Source organism: Mesoplodon densirostris, chromosome 15 (assembly GCF_025265405.1).
Source record: "Mesoplodon densirostris isolate mMesDen1 chromosome 15, mMesDen1 primary haplotype, whole genome shotgun sequence".
NCBI classification, from domain to species: Eukaryota; Metazoa; Chordata; class Mammalia; order Artiodactyla; family Ziphiidae; genus Mesoplodon; species Mesoplodon densirostris.
The window spans coordinates 1179853-1203808 of NC_082675.1; the positions used below are offsets into that span (position 1 = coordinate 1179853).

The 23956-nt window shown below is 66.6% G+C and overlaps 1 protein-coding gene across 3 annotated transcripts; it reads right to left on the bottom strand.

Moving 5' to 3' along the window:
• Positions 1 to 2523: 2523 nt before the first annotated feature.
• Positions 2524 to 23517, bottom strand: ULK1 (unc-51 like autophagy activating kinase 1). 3 transcript variants are annotated; one of them, XM_060118397.1, is made up of 28 exons: positions 23196 to 23517; positions 22755 to 22847; positions 22631 to 22672; positions 14858 to 14890; positions 14496 to 14532; positions 13630 to 13803; positions 13473 to 13546; positions 13107 to 13208; positions 12005 to 12063; positions 11835 to 11917; positions 11344 to 11394; positions 10896 to 10984; positions 9995 to 10145; positions 9248 to 9308; positions 8955 to 9044; positions 8323 to 8448; positions 7718 to 7866; positions 7507 to 7593; positions 6784 to 7052; positions 5923 to 6116; positions 5482 to 5591; positions 5250 to 5393; positions 4704 to 4897; positions 4431 to 4603; positions 4232 to 4350; positions 3682 to 3839; positions 2756 to 2891; positions 2524 to 2664 (listed from the first exon to the last, which is right to left on the bottom strand). In XM_060118397.1, the coding sequence occupies exons 1-28, from the start codon at positions 23304 to 23306 to the stop codon at positions 2609 to 2611; spliced, it is 3165 nt and encodes a 1054-aa protein (XP_059974380.1). In that variant the 5' UTR covers positions 23307 to 23517; the 3' UTR covers positions 2524 to 2608. The 3 variants fall into 3 exon arrangements, with proteins under 3 accessions (XP_059974380.1, XP_059974382.1, XP_059974383.1); XM_060118399.1 differs by lacking the exon at positions 8955 to 9044; XM_060118400.1 differs by lacking the exon at positions 23196 to 23517 and having other exon boundaries at positions 13630 to 13759; positions 22755 to 22843.
• Between the last annotated feature and the right edge of the window lie 439 nt (positions 23518 to 23956).

Here is a 23956-nt window from a genome sequence, read left to right on the forward strand (position 1 = left end):
AATGCAGGGGACACGGGTTCGAGCCCTGGTCCAGGAAGATCCCACATGCCGTGGAGCAACTTAGCCCGTGTGCCACAACTACTGACCCTTCAAGCCTAGAGCCCGTGCTCCACAAGATAAGCCACCGCAATGAGAAGCCCGCGCACCGCAATGAAGAGTAGCCCCTGCTCGCCACAACTAGAGAAAGCCCGCGCACAGCAATGAAGACCCGATGCAGCCAAAAAAATAAAAATAAATAAATAAATTTATAAATAAAATACACTTAGAAACAGATAAATAAAAAACAACACGTAGGGGCTTCCCTGGTGGCGCAGTGGTTGAGACTCCGCCTGCCGATGCAGGGGACACGGGTTCGTGCCCCAGTCCGGGAAGATCCCACATGCCTGGGCCCGTGAGCCATGGCCGCTGAGCCTGTACGTCCGGAGCCTGTACTCCGCAATGGGAGAGGCCACAGCAGTGAGAGGCCCGCGTACCGCAAAAAAAAAAAACACAAAAAAAAACACGTAGTCTAAAAAATGGAAACCTTACCACTCAACAAAAGAGAAACCATCCGATTCAAAAACGGGCAAAGGACATGAATGGATATTTCTCCAAAAATGATCTAGAAATTGCTGACAAACACATGAAAAGATACTTGAGGTCACTAACTGTCGGGGGCGTGCACATCCAAACCACAGCCTGTCACATCCACCCAGAGGTGGGGCGGGGGACCCTCCTGCGCCGCGGGTGGGGACGGAAGTGACTCGGCTGCTGTCAAGGTCTGGCACCCGGTGAACCCCTGGAGGACTGAGCTCCCAGCCTTGCCCCGAACCTGACCTCCAAACTCCGGCTGCTGCTGCAGGACGTGGGGGGGCGGGGCGTGTAGTCCGAGAAAGGAGGCGGCGGGAGAAGGGTAGGCCGTGACCAAACCATCGGTAACAGCAGCCCAACAACTCCAGAGGTTTATTTCCTTAAATTGATGTTACACAACTTAACGCAAGGGGTGGGGGCGGGGGGCCGGGTGACACGAACGTCTTGTAAGGTAGACCAAGGGCGGAGAGCTGTGCTGTGGAGGTCAGGCTGGGCGGGCGGCGCTCACCCCGCACCCTGGAGGTGGCCCGCGGACAGAGCCCGAGGGGCCCCTCCCGCGGCGCCGGCCCCTCAGAGGCCCTGGTTCCAGCCAACCGTAAAGCAATAAATACGGACATTTTCTACGCAGGAGGAGAAGCTCAAGTCACTGGTGCGGAGACAGAAACGAGTCCCAGGGCTGCTCTTCTTCTTCTGCGTCCAAGCACAGAGGCAAGATTTCAAGTATCGCAAGAGAGAAACACGTGGGGTCTTCGCCTGGGCCTGTGGTGAAACCTCAGCGCCGGGGGTGCTGGACCGGGGCGGCTCCCTCTGCATCCTTGAGGACACGTTCGAGAGGGGCTCGGCGGAGCTGGGCAGACCAGAAAAGGGACCCCCCCGAGCCTGGAAGGTGGCCTCCCCGCCGACCCCCCACGGCAGCCAGGACCGGGTGAGGGGACGGAGGACTTGACGTCACGACCCGCTGTGAGAGCCGGACAGGGAGGTTCACGCACGACACGGTCCTCGGCCGCCCGCCGTCCTCAGGCAGGGGGCAGGGGCAGGGGTAGGGGCAGGGCCGCCCTACAGGCGGGAGGGCGGACGGCCACGAGCAGACCACACGCGCCCAGCGCCACCGGCCCCCCGGGTCTCAGCATCGCGGCCGAGGCTGCCCCGACCCTGCCCCCGTCCTTTCAGAACAAAACGTCAACTCATACGAGTTTTCTTCGTTTAAAAAAAAAAAGAAAAAGAGCTGCAGAAGATAAGACACATCTTAGGAGTAAAGTGTGAAAGGCGGCAACAACGTCTGTGCTGCGTTTTGGAAGCTCGGTGCTTCGTACTGTCCGTCCCTAAAAGAACATTTAAATAAGACGGCTGTGTCGCCCCGCGAGCAACCCGGGCGGCAGGCACAGCACGCGCGCTCGCGGAGCCGTCTGCACACGGATATGTGATTACGGGTGTGTACACGCGCCTGGTGGTGCAAGAGCCGGGACCGAGCGGCAGCCCCGGGTCCAGTCCGCCTGCATAAAGTGCTGGGTGATTCACAAAGCTGGGTGGTGGTCTCGGGGAAGGGAGGAGAGGGAGCCAGGAGGACACACCTTTTGCTGGTGGATCCGCTGGGCAGGCCTGGCGGCTTTGGCTTGAGTGGGCATCACGGTCTCAGGGCCTCTGCTTGTCCTCAGCGAGACAGCCCTGGGGTCTGGGCGGGGTTGGGGGGGGGACGCCCACATATCCCCACCTGCCATCGAGGCAGCCGGGAGAGAAGTTCTGATTGCCGGCTGGGCAGGGAGTTCTGCCCGTCAGGCAGGCCAGGGGACTGGCCTACGTTGAGGTGCTGTGCGGGACCCTCCAGCGCCCTGAAGTCCACGGGCACGGAGCCCAGGAGACAGAGAGGCCTGGCTCCGGACGCTGGATGGGGAGCCATGGTCCTTTCCGCAGCACCAGCGAGTGGTGTCACGGCCGCGGGTTTGTCCCTCCGAGTCCGGCCAGCACGCTGCTCCCCACCCCATGGATCGGCAGCGAAGGTCCAAGCCCCTTGGGCGCCGTGGGCCGGGCTTCGAGGAGGTCAGGCACAGATGCCCGTCAGCAGGGCTGAGAGTCTCCGCTCGATGCACAGCTTGCCTGGAGGGAGGGAGGGGGGGCGGGCACCACGGTGAGCGGGGACCGGCTGCCCCCTCCCGCCCCCGCACCCAGGGGCCCGGCGGGCACTGACACTTGGCGATGTTCTCCACGTCTGCCTGGTCCGAGAGGATCTGCTGCAGCCCCTCCATGAGCAGCAGGGCCTTGTGGTAACGCTGGACACAGTCCTCCCGGCGGTGGAACATCTCGTCCAGGGCGGCCGACTGCACCTGCCGGGTGAGGGCGGAGGCTGGGCCCAGCTGCCCTCCACAGAGACGGGGGGCCCAGGGCTGACGGCCGCACGAGCCACGGTGCAGCACGCTGTGGGCGCCGCCGGGTCACGCCCAGTCTCGACAGAGGCTTGCTCGCCGCAGGCAGCCAGGGTTACAGGGCAGGCGACCGGCCACCCGCACCGGGCAGAGCACGCCCTCGGTCCCAGTCATATCGGTGACGGTCACCCCTGGGGGAGGGGGAGCTCGGGGACGAGGAGGCCGACTGTTCCCGAACGTCTGTTCGGGGTGCGTTTTTACTGCACGAGTGAATTTTCTCAAAAACAAGCATTGCCTCAGCAGCAGCGCTTTTGGGGCACAAGGACCCCAAAGCAACAGACGCAGAGCACTGAGCACGGCCCCTCCAAGCCCCTCCTGCCTTCACGCCGAACCTCCCAGCTGGGCTGCCTGCGTTGGTTTCCTCTAGAGAAGGAGGAACCAACTCACCTGCTAAGAGCCTTGAAAACCAGGTTCCCCGCTTTCCAGGTAAGGAACCTGAGTTTCAGGGAGGGACAGGCCTGGGCCGTGGAGCCTCACAGCGAGGCGGAAGCCCAGGTGAGCTCCCGGCTCCCCCCCAGGGCTGGAGGGGCCTGGGTGACATGTGCTGGCTGCAGGGACAGCGTCGTGTAACTTCCCACCCCGGGAGTGATGCCCCCTGAAATCCGGCGGAGCTGTGGCCGTCAACCTGCCCCTGCCCGCTCCTCAGCCCGCTCTCCGCGCCCTGCCCCACATGGGGCCCCGCCCGTCATACCGTCTGCACCGCGTGGCTGAAGATGAGCTTCTCGGCGGTGACGCTCTGGATGCGGTCTAGGAGCCGCTGCTTGTCCAGGAAGAAGCGCTGCAGCCGTAGGTTCAGGCCTTGGCAGGACACCACGCTCGTCTTGTACAGCTCGTTCAGCTTCCGCACCACTGTGGGAGGCGCCCCGGCAGCTCAGGCCGGCCCCCAGGAAGGAAACCCACGCGCGACCGGCGGGCAAAAGCCCCTCCCTCCGTCCCCGGGGCACCGTCCGGCCCCACCTCCTCGGCACTCTGCTCCAGCAACGCACGCTGCGCCTTCCCGACCCCAGACCCGTGGGGGCCCTGCCGCAGGGCCTTTGCACCTGCCGCCCCCAACTGTCCCTCCCCGGGCTGGGCCTGCACCAGGTAACCTCCTCAGGAAGGCCTCCCTCGTCACCTCTTCCTCGCTGACCTTCTCCCAGAGAGAGTTTTCCCTCCCTTCCCGACTCCCCTGCCCCGATTCAGGGTCTCGTGCCCCGAACGCCGCTGTCACCGCCGCCGCCACCGGCCAAGGCTGCCCTCACCCTGTTTCACGGTGGATGACAGGCAGAGCTTGCCGGCCCGGATCTGGTCGATGGCGGTCTGCAGGCCCGAGGAGAGGAGCTCGGCTGCCTTCAGGTACAGCACCAGCTGCTCCGCGAAGCTGCAGGGCGGCAAGGACGCGTCAGGGGTGGGGCCCGCACCCCCGCCGCCTCCCCGCGGGGCCCCGCTGGGCACACCCACCCCCACTCGCGGCTCAGCAGGCTGATCTGGTCGGCCACCACGCTCTCCTGCAGCTGGTACTCGGGCCCCCCGGCCGCCTCGCTGGCACTGCCCTTCAGGGCCGCGATCTCCAGGACGTGCTGGACAAAGACGAGCGTGAAGCGCAGGCTGTGCAGGATCTCCGTGTGCTCTTGCTGGGGAGACGGGGCGACTGAGGGATGCACCTCGGCACCCGCAACCAGCCCTGCCCGGACGCCACGCTGGGCCAGGCGCCTGCCCCGGCCCAGCCCTCACCTCCATGAGGGTCTCCTCGGGCAGGTCGGGGGCCTCGAAGGTCACGGCCCCCTCCAGGTTGGCGGCAACGGGGTCGGCAAAGCTGCAGCAGTGGCCGGGGGCGGGTACCTCGAGGGGGGCCTCGCCGTAGGCCCCGGGCGCCAGGTGACGGGCGGAGGAGGAGCCTGCCGAGCCGAGGGGGCTGGAGGGGCCCCCTGTGGGGAGAGGGCCGGCCACCCTCCCCATCAGGCCTCCGCCGCTCTGTGACAGAGCCCGGTCCCCACCCGCTCCACTCCTGCCCCTCTGCGAGCAGGCGCCCCAGCGGAGGCCTCACCCCTCCCGGGCCCCCGCCCACTGCAGGGACACCCCGGAGTCCAGGGCCAGGGCTGCAGGGGGCTGTCTGTGGGAGCCGTGCCCCCGAGCCTCCAAGGAGGACCCTCCCAGGGCTTCGTGTGAGGGTAGCGCCCGGCTCAGCTCCTGACTCTACAGCGAGGGCCCCTCCCGCCTCCTAACGGACGGCACGGGCTGCTGATCCGCTGTAGCCGCGAGGCCAGCGACGGTCCTCACCTGAGAACACGGTGGCACGGGGGCCCGGGGGCGGCGTGGTCCCACCTGGGGGCGAGCCCACCGTGAACACCACGGGGGAAGGGCTGCTGGGGCCCCCGGCGCGGGCTCCCGGGTGCAGGTTCCCTCCGACGCCAGCAGACGGCGCTGGAGAGCAAGAGGCGGGGCTCAGGGTCTTCCCGCCGCGGGGGGGCCCCCACTTCCCAGAACGCTCCCCGGCGGCCCCCCTGCACACCGGTCTCCATGGGCTTTTCCTGCAGGCTGTCCACGCTGCCTGAGTCAGGGGCCTGCGTCCCAAAGGCAGCCTTAAGGAGCAGATCCGTGAGGCGGCCGGCGCTTAGGGACCTGCAGGGTGAAGGGTGGTGAACACGTGCCGTGCACCACCCAGGGGATCCAGAGACCCAGGCACCAGGCCACCCGCTGCCCAGGGCCAGCCCCCCGGCCCCCCCAGGCAGGGTCTGGGGGCCCCAAAGCCTGGTCAGCATGCCCAGCCTGTCCCGACTGTGCTGGCCACCCGGTCCTCCCACCCACCCCGGGCAGTTACTGTCACCCATTGAACAGACGCACAAACTGAGGCTCAGAAGGGGTTGAAGAGGGAGTGAGGTGCCCACAGACAGCAGGCAGGGCTGAGTCTCTCCTCCCGCAGGCCACGTCGGGGGAGTCCCCACCCACTCACCTGCCAAAGGGGCCCTTGGTGTCCTCGGTGGGCCGCAGGCCGGGGCCCAGCTGCTGCCCCTGGAAGGGCCCCGCCTCGGAGAGGTCGGGCAGCGTCCGGTTCCGAGGCGGCGTCATCACCACGCCCTGCCGGGCCAGGAGAGTCAGCAAGTTCTGGGAGCTGGGGGTCTTGGTGAAGTCGAATGCGGGCACGGCCTAGGAGGGGCAGGTGAAGTGCTGAGAACGACCCGCCACGGTGACATTCACATCTCAACGGGGTCAGCAGCGCTGGCCTGAGTCTGCAGGGCCCCACGCCGCAAAACCCCAAACTTCCACGACCCAGGTCTTCACAGCAAAGGTGTGAAGGCTGACTCCACCCTGTGCTGGAGGACAGTGATACACGCAGACGCACGCGTCCGACACAGGCCACGCACGTGTGCACCTATGCCCTCACAGAGACACCACGAGGTAGCTGCAGGTTTTGGCCCCGTTTCACAGACAGGAAGACTAAGGCAAGGGATGAACTAAGTAATGTGCCCATGGTGGCAGCCTGGGTTCTCTGGGGCTCTAGATGCTGGGCCAGGGTCGGGACGCTTCCGGTCAAGGGCCAGAGAGCAGATGTTTTGGCTTTGGAAGCCAGTCTTCGTCACGGGGACGTGGCCACCCCACACGTGAACGGGGAGACACGGATCCAGCCACCAGCCAGCGCAAGAGGTCTCAGCACAGAGGGCAGGTCCAGCTGTGCTGGAGCACACCAGCCCTGCCTCTGGCTTCCGGGGCCCCTCAGGTCCTGTGGGAATCCCACCAGGCAGAAAGCCCGGTGGCCCGCGCACATACAGAGCCACTCCCCACCCACCCCCCTGGAGGCCCGCGGCCCCGTTACCTTGGTCGGGGAGCCCAGAATAGGGGGCAGGGGGTTCCGCTGCAGGAAGTCGGGCAGCTTGGGCGAGCCGCGCAGAGGCCGGCAGGACTGCAGCCCGTGGGAGGGCTGTGGGGGGCTGGCTTGCGGGTGGCCGAACGCCAAACCCAGCGGGTCCGTGGGGGGCTTGGGCAGCTTGGGACGGACCACACGCAGGTCAGACAGGTTCGGGGCACTATGCAGGCGGCAGCCCAGCCCGGCGCTGTGGGGAGAGTGCTCAGGTGCCGAGGAGCCTAGGGCGGGACAGGACGGGCCCAATCACAGCCGTCCAAGGACTGCCTGGCCCCACCCACATGACCAACCAGGACACTGTATGGAGACCCCCACGCCTGCTCAGGATTCCCTTTACCCTCGTGGCCACCTGTGCCGCACTGCACCTAGGCTCCACTGCGCACCTGAGGAAACAGGCACAGAGGAGCTGAGACACCTGCGCGAGGTCACACAGCATGGCGGGGTCGGGGTGGGATCTGAGCCCCACAGTGGGCCTCCGTAAGCTGAAGGCTTAAGCTTGTTCAAATAGTCTCACGGAGTTTCCTGCCTTCTTTTAACGCTTAAGAAATGATGCTTGTGAACCAGGAAAACGGCCACTATCCCAAGCAGCGACAGGCCGGCCCAGGGAGGTCAGCCCAGCTCCTCCGCCCCTCCCCAGCTCCACCTGCACACCCACTGGGCCGGAGCTGCACCTACCTGGACGAGGGGACCTGCCACCCCGCATCTCGGCTGCTTGGGGGGAGGGCGCCCCGCTCCAGCCCGGCCGCTCGGGGATGGTTCCGACTTGGGGGCAAGAGGGGTTGCCGAGGTCAATGTGGGACAGAGAGTGAGTCCCTCCCCCACCCCCCGCGTGGAGACTCCCCGTCCCAGCGCCGAGGCTGGGTCCACCAGCAGCGCGCAGGCTCACCCTGGGGAGATGGCGTGTAGGGCCGGCCCCCACCCAGGGAGAACTTCCTGGACAGGGCGGCTCCGTGCTCGGCGTGAGACGGGGGTGACAGGCTGGCCCGTGCAAAGCCCAGCGGGCTGGTGCTGCCTGACCTGCGGATGGCAGAGGACCTGCGGACGCAAGCAGGCACAGGGTGTGAGGCCCCTAGCCACGCCCGGCCAGGGCCACCAGCATGCCACGTGTCTGTCCCCCTCCGTCCAAATAACGGGCCTCACCAGCAGCCACAACCCGGTGGGAGCTGCAAGTCCCCACCAGGGCAGCCCCCGACCCACAGGGGCTTCTGTGAATTACAAAAAAAGGTGCCCTCTCCTCTTCCGAAACTTAGAAAAATCGACGTCGGTTTTGTGGACACAAGACACTTCACTGACATCTACCAGAAAGCAGTCACGGTACAGCCTGAGTGCCAGCCAGTATGTCCACAGAGCGGTGGCGCCGACAGTCACACAGCGTGCAGTCTGCACAACCGTGCGTGCGAGATGGCCCTGCACCATCCAAGTGGGCTGCATGGGGTTCTCCTGACAGTCCCCTGGGACGTGCCTGGCCACGGGGGGGCCCCGTGCACTCACCGTGCCGTCTGGTACTGGGTGGGCGACTGCAGGTTCTGCTCGATGCGCTGGTAGTTCTGCACCTGAGTGGGCACTGGGATGGGGACCGAGGCCCCGCACCTGCTGCTGGAGAATGCCCCGGCCCGGCTGTGCGGCGGGAGAGGCCGGGGTCACCGCGGATGGGGCGCTGGGCTGAACCCCAGGCCCTAACATCCTGGGGCAGAGGCCACTCCGGGCCACCTGCTTGTCTCTGCACACGGCCAGCACTGCTTCCCTGGTGCCCCATGCCCCCCACTCTCTGCACCCAGGTGGCTTCTGGTTGGGACCAGCCAGTGCGGGGGTGGACAGAGGACAGCGGGGCTGGGCCAGCTCCTGCTGGCACTGGGAGTCCCTGCCCGCTTCGCCCCACAAGCTCGGGGAGAGGGGGAGGGAGCGACGACACTGGTCTCTGGTGGTTCCGGTAACCACCCCTGGGCCCCAAGGCCCCCCTGCATCCCTTCCACCACAATCCCTTCCTTCCGCTGGACCACCCACAGGGACCTGGCACTCTGCCGGGCCTGAATGAAGGCAGGGCCTCTGGACATGACCGCTTCCTGCAGGATCCAACTGGGGCTGGGCACTGTGATGCCGACTGCGCCCTGGGCCCTGCTTACCCTGAGGGGCTGAGAGAGCTGCTGCAGGGCGGGGAAGGAGACGGGGTCCGGCCGCGGCTCTCCAGGCCAGCAGAGGCCGCCAGCGAGCTCCTGGCGGGGACAGGGCGGACAGCAGGGCCTCACATTCAGGCCAAAGGAGCGCAGACCCTGGCCCCTCCTTGGGACTCCGTCCTGCACTGGGCACAGCAGACTCGGCCCTTCCCAAACTGCCTGACCCAGGCAGGTCAGGGGACAGCCTGAGAGCAGGCGTCGCCCTCCCCGCAGAGCTGGCGGGGCTCGGGCTGGGGGCTTACCCGCTGCACATCAGGCTGTCCGATGGCGGCTTGGCACCGACCGCCTCGGCCACCAGGTCACCTGTGGATGGGACACGGGCGAGGCTGGACCCAGGCGCCTCTTCCTGGGCGGGCCCGGGCCACGGCGAGCCCAGCACTCTCCCGTCCCCGCTTCTGTCGCTCGCGCTGACAACCCCCTTTGCCTGTCAGGACCTCACGGCGCTCGAAGGAGACCCTGGTACCCTTCCCACACGCCAGCCTTCAGCGAACCCCAGGCTGGGTGTCCACACCTCCCAGTCTGGGCCTCACCCCTCCTCCAGGACCGCTGGGTCCCCACCTTCCCGCTGCCCTCCTTGCGCTGCCGGCGGCTTGGTGCGGGGCCTCTCCTCCCCTGCGGAGCCAAGCCCACAGGCTCAAGGTGGCCCGTCGGACACCTGGGCCCGCTCCCTCCCAGCCCCGTCCCCGGGAGTCTCAGGGTGGCCAAGGCCGTGAGAGAAGTGCCAGCATCCGGGGTCGCGAGGGGAACTGAGGACCCGAGAACAGAGCTCTGCGGGGTTGGGTGGGGGGCTGCAGGTCAGCAAACACAGCGAGGGCAGCAGCTCCCCCTCGGAGCAGGCGCCCTGGATGCTCCGCAGCGGGCAGGACTCAGCTCTGACTCTTTGGCCAGGCTGATCTGGGGTAGAAGCTTCCAGAAGCCCCTTCTTAGGGGTTCCGTCTGGCACGTCTGCAGTGATCCCCCTGCCCACCCCTGCCTGGTGGCCCCCTGACCTGGAAACTGGGCCGGGACCATGACGAAGTCGTCAGTGTCACAGGACGAGTCCTTGCTGCTGCCCGAGTCCCGGGAGCCCTGCAGGAAGCCGGCGGCCTCGGCTGGGGAGGTCAGGGTCTTCTGGAGCTGCTGCTGCATCTCCCCCAGGGACTGGGGTTAAGAGGGGAGGCCGCTGAGACCCGGCCCCAGGGCCTGGGTGAAGGGGGCCGTGGGGACAAGGCAGAGGCTCTGCACGTTCTCCTCCCCCAGGCCACTCCTTCTCCGGTGACCTCCCCCACAGGAGCGGTCACCTCACGGAGCCCCCTGCTGCCCAGCACAAGGAACCGCTTGGCCCCCAAAGGCTCCAGAGACCCCGTGTCAAGCGACCCCCTCCGCCCCCCGTGGCCCTGCACTGCGCTCGGGAGGTGGGGCGTCTGGAAGGTCCGCCTTCGGGCGTGAGAGAGCCGCGCTGTTTGCCACCAGCCTGGCCCCGGCCCCCGCCTGGCAGGACGGACAGACAGACGGACGGCCCAAGGGAGGTTCAAGCCCCAGGGCCCCCGCCCCCGAGCACAACCTCGGCAGACCTCACCCCAGCCCTGTGCTGGGGACGCAGGCTGCGGGGCGGGTGGGCTCCCAGGACACGGGGCCCCCGCCCGTGGCCACCCGCGCGCCTGCGCACACGCATGCGCGGAGCTGACACGGTGCTGAAGAGACCGACGGGACACAGGGACCCTGAAACAGGCCCCCACCCGCTTCTAACTCCGCCACATTCACAAGCAGAACGTGTCTGAGTCTGGTGTGATGGGACCAGACGACACAGCAGAAATAAAGGCGCGAGCTGGGGCGGGGCCCGACGAGGTTCCTGCGGACGCCTGCACGCCCCGAAGGAGAGAGGAGCCCGCCGCCCTGCGCGTGACTCACCGGTGGGGAGGCCAGGTGTGAGGTGGAGCTGCTGCTGGAGCTGCTGCCGGACCCCGAGCTTGGGTACGAGGGCACGGGCACGGGCGGGGCTGGCAGAGGGCACAGGTCAGCACCCGTCAGCACGGGATGCTTCCCATCCGGCCCTGCGCGCTCCCACCCTGCCCATGTCAACCCCACGCCCGAGCATAGCTGCCGGCTCGGGGCCCGCCCCGCCCCGGAGGAACCCAGGGGCCGGGAGGGGACCTGGGCGAGGGCCGCCCTCACCTCTCCAATCCCACGGCACCAAGTCAGCTGAGCTCGAGCCCACCCCCTGGCCTCAGGGGCCCCTGGGGACCACAGGCTGGAGGAGGGCTGAGGAGCTGGTAGCCCCCAACCTCCCAGGGTGGGGCTGGCAGCCCACAGGGAGAAGGGGGGGGCACGGGAGTGCCGAGACCCTCAGGGGACTCACACTTCTTCACGGCGGCACTGGCGTCAAGGAAGGGGTGATGGAAAAACTCATCTGCAGGAGGAGGGACGGGCCTGGGCTCAGGAGGGTCCGACGCCAGGGCTCCCAGGGTCGAGGCCAGGCTCCACCGTGCCCTGGGGCCCGAGCTCCAGCTGGCTCTGGGCCGGGTCTCCGCTGCCTCACGCCAGGAACGGGGGGAGGCAGAGCCCCAGCGGGCGGCTCCTGAACACAGCGGGCGTCCCCAGCGCGGCCCAGGCCCGGGTCCACCCACCCTGCCCACGGTTTTCCCAGCACTGCTGCCCATTGCAAAACCGGGGATTTTACCATCTCCGCTGCTGGGAAAGGAGCTGCGGGCCCCGGGAAACCCACTCACTGGCGCCACAGGGCCCCTGGGAGCGGGGTGTGCAGGACGTGGGGGGCAGGGGCGCAAGCCAGAGGGCCCTGACCCCCCAGGCCTGTCGGGCGAGGGGGTGGGCCGGCCAGGCGGTGCTCACCGAAGTCCATGCGGTCTCTGTGGTTGCGCTGAAGCAGAGCCAGGAGCAGCTGTCTCAGCGGGGCCGAGGTCTCCCGGGGGATGCTGGGGGCACAGGGCACGACGTTGACAGGGCAGCCTGCCCGGGGGTGGGGGGGCGGGGTGTCTGTGTCTGGCGGGAGGGGCACTCACGGGGGGACCAGCGTCTTGTTCTTCTCGTAGAAGAGGCGGAGGTCCTGGGGGCTGCTGGCCTGGAAGTGGGGGCCAGGGGGGCCAGGTGTGAGCATCCCCGCCGCTCTCGGCCAGCAGCCGCTCAGAGCCTCTGTCTCCCGAGAGGCCCCTGGTCCAGCACTGCCAGCCTGTCTGTCCAAACACTGAGCGCCCCCGCCTGCTTCCAAGGAAAGGGCCCCCCTCCCCCCAGCCAGGCTGTGGAACCACAGGGACCACACAGGGGGGCCAGGGGGGCCCAGAGCAAGGATGCTGACTGGGCCCCCTTCCCACCTGGTGTGGGTGCATCCTGGGTATCTGGTGTGACTGGTCATGTGCTTCTTGAAATTAAAATGTGGCCTGTGCACCCCACCCCAGCAAAGGGCCCCAGAACAAGCTCACCCCCCAAGTGGGCCCCGCCCACACGCCTGTTCATGTGTCACGCGCTCAGCACTGCTGTGTGCCAGGCACTGTTCACGGCACGGGGGGTACAGCCAAGAGCAAGACAGCCCCTGCCTTCCCAAGGCCAACATGCCAGCGGGGGACAGCCCTCCACTAGTCACTTGCTCACGTGCAGGAAATGGCAGGCAGGGAGGTGCGGGGGTTGGGGGGGGGGCAGCCTAGGTCACCGGGCAGGCAGAGGGCGCTTTGGGGCAAGTTGGCGACAGTGGAGAGCTGCCGGGTCGGTCCACGAGGCCACTATGGGACACGAGGGCCTGCGGCACGGGCTCAGAGCCCTGGACCCTTTGGGGTCCAGCACACAGCAGGCCACTGCCTTCCAAATGCAGGGTGTACCCCAGAGCTTGGGGTCCTGGTACCAATTTGGTGGGTCACGCCAGCCCTGGAATGGGCAGGACGGAGGCCACGAAACTTGGTTCAGACATACACATGGACACACCCAGGTACGCCCCAGAGGCAGTGGAGACTCCGGCCTCGGCCCTGAGCAGGACGTGGCCCTGAAGTGACTGCATGGTGGGGAGCTGGGCGGCCACGTCACTCCAGTGAGGGCAGGCCGCAGGGCTGTGGCGGCCAACAACCACGGGGCTGAAGAGCTGAGCGCGCCCACACCCTCTGCCGGGGGCCCCACCTGGAAGGGCGCCTTCCCTGTCAGGCACTGGTACACGATGGTGCCGATGCTCCACAGATCCGCCTTCCCGTCGTAGTGCTGGGACATGATGACCTCCGGGGCCTGCGTGGGTACAGTGCGGTCAGCGCTACGGCGAGAACGGACGCTGAGCGTGCGCTGAGCAAAGTCTGGTTCCAGCCAGGTGCCAGCCAATCGTAACAGACACCAGCCGAATGCCACAGACGTGGCGGGAAATGGTACAGCCATGCCGGTTGCCACCCAAGTGAGGCCACAGGATGGGGTTCCACTCTGGACACGGGAGGGAACCCCACCGCGGACGCCCCTTCCAACAGGACGGGGCAGCAGGGACTGGGGTGGCCCACCTACCATGTACATGGGGGAGCCGCAGAGCGTGGCCGCCATCATGTTGCTCTGCAGGTACCGGGCAAAGCCGAAGTCGGCTGCAGGCGAGGAGAGGCGTGAGAGGCGTGGCCGCGGCCCCCGGACCTCCGCCGGTCTCCCGGGGCCCCGGCCGCCGCCTCACCGATCTTGACCCGGATGTTGCTGGGGGTGGCACGGCGCCCGCCAGGGTTGGACAGCAGGAGGTTCTGGGGCTTCAAGTCCCGGTGGATGATGCCCTTGCTGTGCAGGAGCCGCATGGCGCCCGCGATCTGCTGCAGGAAGAGCCGGATGGTGTCCTCGCTCAGCGTCCGCATGGCTGAGGGGAGACGGGCTCCGTGGGGCGCAGCTCGCCCGGGCGCCCCGAGCTGGGGGCCTCCCGCCCCGCACAGCTCCCGCGCCCCTCCCTGCGGTCTCCAGGCCTGTCGGCCACGCCGTCTGACTCTGAGCTGGCCCGGTGTCCCCTCCCCGCCTGCGAGGCCCGCGCTGCTGCCCAGCACACCCCGCCCCTTCTCAGCTGAGGGCCGCTTCTCAGCAGCTCCCTCTACCCGCTGCTCACAGCGTGCACCATGGCCAGCAGCTGTGCGATGAGCCCCAGGCCTGGCCTCAGCGGTAGTCCCCCACCTGCGCCAGGGCCCTGCGGAGGCCCGCCCCCTGTGGAGAGCCGGCCCCGCCGTGGCCCAGGACAGGCCTGGCTCCCACAGAGCAGCCGACCAGCGACCGGGACCCTGCCGGGCACCGCATCCACAGTGGGCTGCATGGGGCCCCGCTCAAGAGTGACCCTTGCAGACCAGGTCTGCCCTGTGAGGCCACCCCTCGTGGTTCTGATACAGCATGTGTCCCCAGCGGGGCTCCACTCCCCCTTCCATCTTTCCCAGCAGGCGCCAGGGGAATGCGAGGATCCGCCATCACCAGCAGGCCCAGGAAAGCTCGTTCACGCCAGGCCACCTCTCAGAATGGGCCAGGGTGAGCCTCGGCGGGCAGCCCATCCCGCCGCACGTGTCCACTCACTGTGCAGGTAGTCGGCCAGATCGCCGCCGTTACAGTACTGCAAGAGACCGGCCACACGCCTTGGTCAGCGGCCAGGGCAGGCCCTCCAGCCCTGCCCAGGTCTCCCACGACCCTACCCCTGGACGCCTGCTCCCCGGGCACTTGGTGCCCTGTCTCTAGCCCAGGGCAGACGCCCCCCGCAATCCGTGCTTGAGGAGGTCAATGGGGGGTGCTCACCGCCCCTCCAGCACCTGCTGTGGCCGCTGGTGAGGTGGCCCTAAGCCCACGGACATGAAAACAACTTCTAACCCCAAGGTGACAAGGGGCCTGAGAGCCAAGAGGGCCCAGCCTCCCCGTCCTCACAGCTGGCCTCCAGGACTCACCTCCATGACCAGGTAGACGGAATTGGCCATTTCCTGCAGGACACAGAAGAGGCAGTGAGAGGTGGAGGGCAGCACGCCCTGTCCCCCAGTCTGGCAGCCGTCTGGGAAGCCTGGCTTGGCCCCAGTGTGACCTGGGCACCCGGCACCTGCAGCTGCCCTCAACACACCACCTGGGCTCAGGCAGGAGAGGCCAGTGAGTGTGGATACTGGCTGGCCTGGCAGCCCTGGGGCCTGTCATGCCAGGGCTTAGCCAGTTGGTTAGTGGCCAGGAGATGAGGATGTCTGAGCCAAGTGGGCTTGAGTGACCGGAGAAGCAGCCAATCAGACCACTCCATTTGTCAAGTCTGGGGAAGGGGCTGAGGACGCAGGAGAGGTGTCAGGGGTGGAGCAAGGACCCCACCTCCCAGGGCGAGCCCTCAGCAACCCAGGTCTCCATCAAGGTCAAGGTCAGCCCTGGCCCGGAGGTTTTGACAGGGCTCAGCTTGCTTTTCTATGAGTGGTGAGTCCTAGCCAAGGAGAAGCACTTAGTGGGGGACTCAGGCCCCCAAGAAGGGACACAGCGAGGGTGTGAGGGCCTTGACTCTCAGGCCACGGAAACTGCTCCTGGCTCCGGAATCAAAGATGCCAACAGCATTATAGACTGGCGCCGCCAGCCCACTGCCGGCCAGCTTCCGGCTCAGCCCTTGGCCACCCATGGCCTCGGGGTGCCACCAGCATCCACAGCTCGGTCCACGCCAGCAGGACTGAGGAGCCCGTTGCTCAGGCCAGCGCACAGACGCCTTCCTGCACTCACGGCCCCGGCGTCCGTCTAGGAGGGGCCCCTGAGATCCCTAGGTCACGGATGAGCAAACTGAGGCTGGCGAAGCCAAGTCAACCAGGCAGGTGGGGTCCTAACCGCTCTGCTCTCCTGCAGACAGTCCCCTCCCCTCTTCCCCAGGCGGGGTCTTCCCTAACTGAGGGGCCCTGCCAGCCAGGAGCAAGTCCCCAAGCCCCTTCAGCACCAGTACACTGCTGGGCCTTGGGGACCAGGAACAGCCCCTCCCCGCCGCCCAGCAGAATGCACCAAGTCCCCATTCCCCACCAGCACGCTGCTCACGGGCAGCTCCAGCTTCTAACCCCCAAGGGGCAAGGGGGCAAGTGCATGAGCTGGCCCCGGAGCTCTCAAGGCATGGGGGGAGCCCCGAGGGAAGCCTGGGTGGGAGGAGGGAGGTGGCTGCAGGAGGGACATTTCTCAGCGGCCTTTGGGGGAGGGCACCCGAGGCCCAGACAGACTTGATCCCCAGCAGCGGGCCACCGCCTTCCACCCCTACTCAGGTCCCAGGGATGCCCCCGCCACCCCAACCTGGCAGGACAGAGGACCCCGATCAGTCACCCTACCCCCAGGAGGTTGGGCCTGGGCTCAGACCCACACCAGTAGAACACAAAGCCACTGGATGACACCCCAGGTGTAAATGTCAGCCCCCTGAAACAAGAGAAGACCCCCACGGGACTGCCCTGGTGGCGCAGTGGTTGAGAATCCGCCTGCCCATGCAGGGAACATGGGTTCAAGCCCTGGTCCGGGAAGATCCCGCATGCCACGGAGCAGCTGGGCCCGTGCGCCACAACTACTGAAGCCTGCGCACCTAGAGCCCGTGCTCCGCAACAAGAGAAGCGACCGCAGAGAGAAGCCCGTGTGCGGCAATGAAGACCCAACGCAGCCAAAAATAAGTAAATAAAATAGATACATTTATAGTCGAAACAAAAGAGAAGCCCCCATGCCTCCAGAGCTCCCCCAACAGAGGGGCTGTGGGTCCAGGACGGGGACGCCCCGGGGAGCAGGGCTGAGAGGTGGACACTGAAAGCTCCCGGGGCTGGCTGGGCCGCGTGCCCCACCCTGCTCCCCAGGCCCTCACTCAGCCGCGTGTCCGGCAGGGATGCAGAAGCCTTCCCAACTGCCCAGCCGGGCTCCTCTGGGAGGGGGCGGGCTCCGCCCACCAAAGCAGGCCACCCCAACCCCCGCCCAGGAGAGAGGTGGGAGCTGCCTCAGCCCAGCACGCAGGCCCCGCCCTCCCAGGCCAGCTGCGGAGAGAGATAATGCAGGGAGAAAGTCCCCGGTCACACCGCGCCCGCGACTGCGACCGACCCCGGTGGGGTGGGCCCAGGCCAACAGGGACAGAGGGGGACCAGGAGGAGGGAGATCCCAACGGAGGGAGGCTCTGAGAGCCGGGTGCAGAGCCGGAGGCTCCCGGGCAGAGGGGCCAGAGATGAGGACCCAGAACTAACCCAGGAGATAGAACAGCCACTCCCCGTGACACCCAGGCCACCCGTTCCCTCACCTGCCGTCACCCTGACCACGGCCACCTCTGGGGACACGCTGAACAGGCTCCCGAATTCGCCCGCCAGGGAGCAGCCTTGTCTTGAGTGGCCCAGAGGTGTCACACTGCCAGAGGGGCAGCGCAGGGCGGGGCCCAGGCACCCCCAGCTCTTGGCTGTCCTCCCGACAGGCCCCCTGCTCCCCAGGAAAGCCTCCGATCACCCACCGAGCCAGGACGGACAGAGGCCGGATGACAAGGACAGGAGACAGATGCAGCATCCACGCCCCCTGAGGGTCCCCGGGGAGTCACCCAGGGCTGGCAGAACGGTGGCTGGACGGGACGAGGGGCCTGCCCGCGGGGAGGTGAGCCCCGCGCAGCCTGGAGCCCAGGACCTCCTGCCCCACAAAGGAGGTGCCCGCGCGTCACTGACAGCACACTGCCCTTCGTGCCCAGGAACCCATGGGACCCCCGCACGGGACCCCCGAGCCCAGTCCAGCTGGGGCCGCTTCCAAACGCCGGGCCAGGCACCCTCCCTCCCGTGGGGCCACCCCACGGGGCCCGCCGCCCACTGGCTCGGGGCTCCTAGCCCTCCCCACCGCCTGACAACCCGGCCCCCCGAGACCTCCCTGAAGCCTTCCTGGCGCCCCCGGGCCTCGGCGAGCCCTCAGTGAGCAAAGACCAGGGGCTCCGGGGCCGCTCTCCTCCCCGACCGCTGTCCCTTCACCCCGTGGGCCACCAGCAGAGACCGAGGGTGTCGCCCGCAGGCCCTACTGTGCGCGGAGCCCAGAGGGTCAGGGCCTGAGGGGGACAGCACAGCAGGACTGGGCCGGGGGAGTCGTGCCCGCCTCCCCTCACCACGTGGGATGCGGGCCCGCGGAGGCCCGGCCTCGGGGTCCCCCACTGCCCTGGCTTCAGAGGCCCCTTCCCCGCCCGTGGCATCAGCTTGTTAGGCTCTAACCCCGCGGTCCGGCACGAGCCTCGGCCACGCCTGCAGCGCCCCCAGTGCGGCGGTCTCCAGGACAGCTGCGTGCCCAGGCCCCCTGAGGAAGCCGGCTCTCCAGGCTCCCCGGGGCGGGGGAGGTCAGTGCGGCCTCGGTGGCACAGCTGGCCTGCCCCTGGCAGCCTGCTGCCCACCCAAGACCCGGAAGGGTCACGCCTCGGCCTTCCTCCTCCTGAGCTATATTTGGTCTCCACGAGCTCCCCCAGGCGGGGGGACCAAGGGGACTGCCGACAGCAGGCCGCCTCCTTCGGGGTCGGGTCCAGACTCGGCCTGGACACTCGAAAGGACCAGGACTGCTTCCTGGGGCTGCGGCGACCGCTGAGCCAGAGGGCTCCCCTCCTGGGGGAGGCGGATGAGGGAGCTTCTGGCTGCGCTCTTGGCCCCAGGAGTCCGTCATGTTCTTAATGCAAAACCACCAACACGGCCGAGGCGCCGGCCCACCAGGCCCCCGGGCCTACAGGGAGCACAGCGGGGTCACCCCCAGCCCACCAGTCCCCCCGGTGCAACCTGGGACCGGGCAGGTCCCATCGACGTCCCAGCCGACTTAAGGGGAGGAAACGGGCACAGAGAGGTCCTGTGATTCTGCCTGTCATCCAGCTGGCGCGGGAGGGGCAGGGCCGGGCGCCAGAGTCCTGGCCACTCCACCGTGCGTGTGGCCCCCAAGGAAGGGGGCAGTGAACCCTGACCTGCACACCTCGAGAGGACAGGCGAAGCCCTGAAGGTGGGATGAAGCGGCGCCCTCTCCGTCTCTCAGTGGCGCGCCCACAGGCCCCGGGGACTGGGCTGGCCCGGGTGTCGGGGCCAGGTGTCCCAAGCTGCCTGGCATGGGCGCCCAGGCACGCAGGAGGCCGCCCTGACTCCACAGGGCGCTAAGGTGCTTTGCTTAAGAGGATCCCAGCTCCCGGGCTCGGCCGAGCCCACTCTGTCTGGTGATCCTGGGCTGGGCCTGGTGGGCAGGTGGGCAGGCGGGCACTGACCTAGTTAACCCCTTGGAGTGGGCCGTCTTGGCTCCAGAAGGAGGCAAAAGCCACAGCCAGGGCCGGAGCACAGCAGCCCACGGGAGCCGCGGCACTCCCCGCCCCCAGGCTGGGCTCTCCTGGACAGCGCCTAGACAGGAAGGGATGCCCAGCCCCACCCTGAGGAGGAAGCCCACCCTTCCTCAGGGAGCCTCCTTCAGCTTCCATTGTGTGCCTGTGGCTCCCGGGGGGCGGGGAGCCGGGGGGAGGCCAGCTGCCCTCTCCAGCCCCCTTCCTCCCACACACCGGGCCTGCCCCTGACTCGGGAGAAGCAGGGGACGCTTCCAGAATGGAAAACACAGAATCCACACGTCCCTGCCCGGGACCCACCAAGCCCGCCTGGGTCATGGTGCCCACCACCGAGAGCCAGCGTTCTAGATAGAAAAAGCAAGGCCAAAGGTTGGCACTGTCCTGAATGACCCCACAGCGAGGCAGACCTCTCCCCTTGACTGAGGTGTCCACCCACCCAAAGTCACTAGGGGTGGCTCTGTCAGCCAGGCTGGGAAGTGAGTCACCCAGCTGTGGGAAGCAGCTGGACGGCGTGCTGGTCTCAGGAAGGCCCTCGTCCCAGGGTGCACGCTGGGCAGAGCTGTCCCCTGACCCCTGTGATGACCACTCTCCCCAGAAAGAGCACACCCAACCACGGCCCAGCAGGGGAAGGCAAGACCCAGAGCCAGCCGTCTGCCCCTCAAGGAGAGGCAAGGCCAGGGGCTCCCGCTGCCTGCCCACACGTCTGCGGGTCACAGAGCACAGCACCGCCCCAGAGGCCTCCCCCACGCACCCACCGTGGCCTGACAACAGTCACTATGCCGTCTGGCCACGAAACAAAACCACCTCAACAGACAAGAAGCCACCTGAGGAGGAAGATTTGCAACCTATCACAGAAGGGCTGTCATTAATATATAAAGAGTTTCCACCAACCAATATTTATATAGCGCTTACTAACTAACAAGTACAGATCTAAACACTCAACATACATGGACTCAAGCTGTCATCACAACCACCCTATGCCATAGATGTACTGTTATCATCTCCCATTTTCTGGGTAACACTGAGGCACCAGGAGGCTGAGTAACCTGCCCAAGGCCACACAGGTAAGTAAATGGGCGAGTTGGGCTCAGAAAGGCAGTAGGGCGCAGGGCCCATGCCGTTAGCCGCTTACCCACAGTGCCGTCCAACCTCAGTAATCACAAGGCCCACAGGAGCACGTCCCTGGGTAGGAGGCATTCCTGGTGTTCACGTGCACACAGAGAGATGCTGAGCCTCCCCCCAGAGTGAAAAACAGAACCGTAAGAGATGTCATTTTCCACCTCTCAGGCAGGCCAAGATGAAAGCCTGATAGCCGACCTCCTGGCGAGGCTGTGGGGAGACAGCCCCTCCCGCCAGCAGCGCTGCCGTGTGCACGGCCCATCCTCTGTGGACCGCGATCTGGCAACCGTTCCAAACTAAAATACGCATCCTCTTATTTCTAGGAATCCACCCTGCAGACACACAGTCACGGCAAAGGTGAATCCAGGAGAGTCACCACCACACTGCTGACATGTCAGAATCCCAGAATAACCTCTCGTCCCACCAGTGGGGGGCTGGTGAGGTCAACTGTGGAATACAGGGCCACGGAACACCACACAGCTGCAAAGAACACCACAGCCACGGTCGCAGCAACGCCAGCACATACAGTGCTTCCTAGGACCAGTGTCAACCAAACAACTCCAGACCCTCTGTTTTACAGAGAAAGACATGGACGCACAGACAGATTAAGACACTCGTTCCAGGACACACAGCTCGTTTAAGTGGCAGAGCCAGGACTGGAACTAGGTCACCTAACTTCAGAGTCTGGACTCTGAACCTTGCAGAAAGAATGGGGGACAATTTTCTTGGGAGGAGGGGTGTCACTTCTCACATATGGATTGAGTGAATGTGGAGTGACCCAGACCTTCTCAAAGACACACTGAAGTGAAAGACGCCGCAGCAGAGCTGGGGACGGTGCAGCAGCAAGGAGGTACGTGAGCATGTGTCACTGTCCCCAGCAAGACCCTCTGGGGGAGATGGGGCTCATGGGCACAGGGATGGTAGAGTCACCTTTTTCCACGTCCCTTTGGTACTGTTTCTTCATTTTTTTTTTAAGCCAAATCATTAACTGTTTTTAAAAGCCATAATTTCCTGGGTCCCACGTGTGTCTCAGACAAGTGTCTAAGGACTTGGGGAGCCACCCCACACCCCAAAGGCTGAGAGCACAGAGCCCCGGCAGTGTGGGGGGGGGGCCCTGCAAGGGAGAGGCTGGCTGGCCTCTAAGCACTTCCTCTGCACAAGGGAAGCCACAGCACTGCCAGCCCTGGAGGAAGTGGCACTGCCCACAACCAGGTGTGTGGCCCAGCCAGGATGGGAAGGAGGGTGCACACAGGCGGGGGCAGGGGACAGGGAAGGGTGGGAGAGGAGGAGGGGGAAGGGGGCTGCCCTCTTGGCCCCAGAACACAGCTTCCAGGCACTCCCCCTGTCGCTGTCACATCGGACCTGGGCCCTCCCCAAGTCACCTCACGTCATGCCACAGCCCCCAAGGCCGCAGCCCAGCTCTGAAGGGGGAGGGAGAGGACAGGGAAGGAGGGAGGAGGCCACGAAAACACAGACAGCCAGGCTGGGAACTTCCCCTCGGCCAGGGGCTGGTCCCGTGGCCTCAGTAAACAGGTTTCAAAACCATTAGTCAGCGCTGTGGCCCTCAGATCTGTTGCCTCAGGTTCCCGGTCCCCAAACTGGGGCTCCAGGGTCCCAGACCTGGGCCGAGAGGCCTGGGGGCCCGGGGTCACTGGGGGAAACAGGCCGCGGTCTTCTGGGCCAGCTCGGCCGGAGATGGCCTCATCAGCTGGGCACCCGCCTCCCTCCTGCCCGGGTGGCTGGCCCCAACTGCCAGCAAGAAGGCATCTCCCTGAGCCCCGCCCCTCCCCCAGTCTGACACAGGGAGACGGTGGCCAATGCCGGGCCGCTGGGGTAATGTCAACAAACAATCCGCTGGCCCAGACAGGTGGTCCAGGCCGGCAGGGCTGCCCTGAGCCTGCGCTGGGGACAGGACTCACTGTCGCAGCCACTGAGCCAGACCCCCCCGAGGGCCACGCTGTAGCCAGACCCCCCCCCAGTGGAGCGGCGCTGCCGCCCATGGCACGCAGGTGGCCGGGGACGGTGGGAGCTTTCCCAACGTGCCCAGAGGAAACCAAGGCCCAAGAACTGGGCTGAGGGCGGGGTCTCCAAGGTCCCCGCAGGCCTCCGACGCCCATCCACACAGGGGGGTGCCCAGCCCCTTCCCCCAGTACGAGATGCTAGCCTAGAACAGTCCACTCCTGGCCAGGGCCTCCAGCACTTGGCTGGACTGCGACTTAAGTCACCGGGGCCTGAGACTGTACTGGGGCCAGTGGGGGCGGGGGCAGAGGGGAGCACACCCCCTCCCCACCAAGACGGCGGCCCGCAGCCTTACCTGGAAGTCATACAAAGCCACGATGTTTTCATGTTTCAATTCCTAGGACAGAAACCCAAGTTTCCCGTGAGTGAAGCGGACTCACCCATCACCCTCTCCCCTCCGGCCTCTGAGGCCAGCTCACCTTGAGGATCTTGATTTCCTTCCCCAGGAGCGTCTGGGACTTGGCGAGATTCTTCTTGTTAATGCACTTGACAGCGACCTCCAGGTCGTGTTTCTGAAAACCAAGCGCGGGTGTCCCTCAGGGGGCGGGGAACCCGGGAACCCCTTGAAGGCCTTGCCCAAGCCAGGTAAGCGCCCAGCAGGTCCCTGGAGATGAGGGGGTCAGGCGTGCATGTGAGGGGGACGTGGGGTCCCGGGGCTGTGAGGTGAGACGAGGGGCGCCCGGCTGTGTTCATGTGGGGTCCCCGGCAGGATGAGGGGGCCTCTGGGGTGTGGAGGTGGGGATAGGGGTGGCCGGCGGTGGGGATGAGGGGGGGTTCCTGGAGCGGGGGATGCGGAGAGGGACCCCGGGGCGGGGGGGCCGCCCTCGCCGGCGCTCTGTCCGGGCCGGCCGGCCCCTCACCTCGCGGTGGCGCCCCTTGAAGACCACGGCGAAGGCGCCATGCCCAATCAGGTCCTTGCGCGAGAACTCGAACTTGCCCACGGTCTCCAGGCCGCCGCGGCCGGACTCCATGGCGCGGGCCGGGCCAGGCAGGCCGGGGCTCAGGCGACGGCACGGGCCGGGGGTGGTGGGCAGGGGGAGCGCCCCATCGGGCAGCCCGGGCTGCGGACGCGATCCGACTCCAACCCAGTCTTGACCTGGGCTCCGACCCTAGCTCAGGATCCGGCTCGGGCTCCGGCCGGGAGACAAAAGAGCCGCGGCCGCCGGGCCCGTGAGCCTGAGACGCCGGCGCAAGCGCACAGAGTGCCGGGCGGGGCGGAGCCTGGGGGCTAGCCTGGCTGGGGCGGGGCGGGGCCTGCCGGGCGGCCGCGCTCAGTGGGTGGTGGCGCTGGCGGCGGGGCGGGGCCTGTTGGGGCGGGACCAGATGGTTGGGGCGGGGTCAGTAGCAGGCCCGCCTCCTTGGGAATGACAGGGGAGCTGCAAGCCTGGGCATGAGCCAGGGGTCGCCCTCCAACCAGTTCTCCTGCTGCAGCCTTACACTACGTCCCTTGTCTGCGCATCTGGGGGGCGCACATGTGCCATAGCCGCCATTAATGCCTGGGACGTGGCCTGTGTACCCCAAGGCTGGAGATTGGATAGAATAAATTCTTAGAAAGGGAACGACTGAGTTGCAGGTGATGAATTTAAAATTGCGCTCGATAGTTACAAACTGTCCCCCAAAC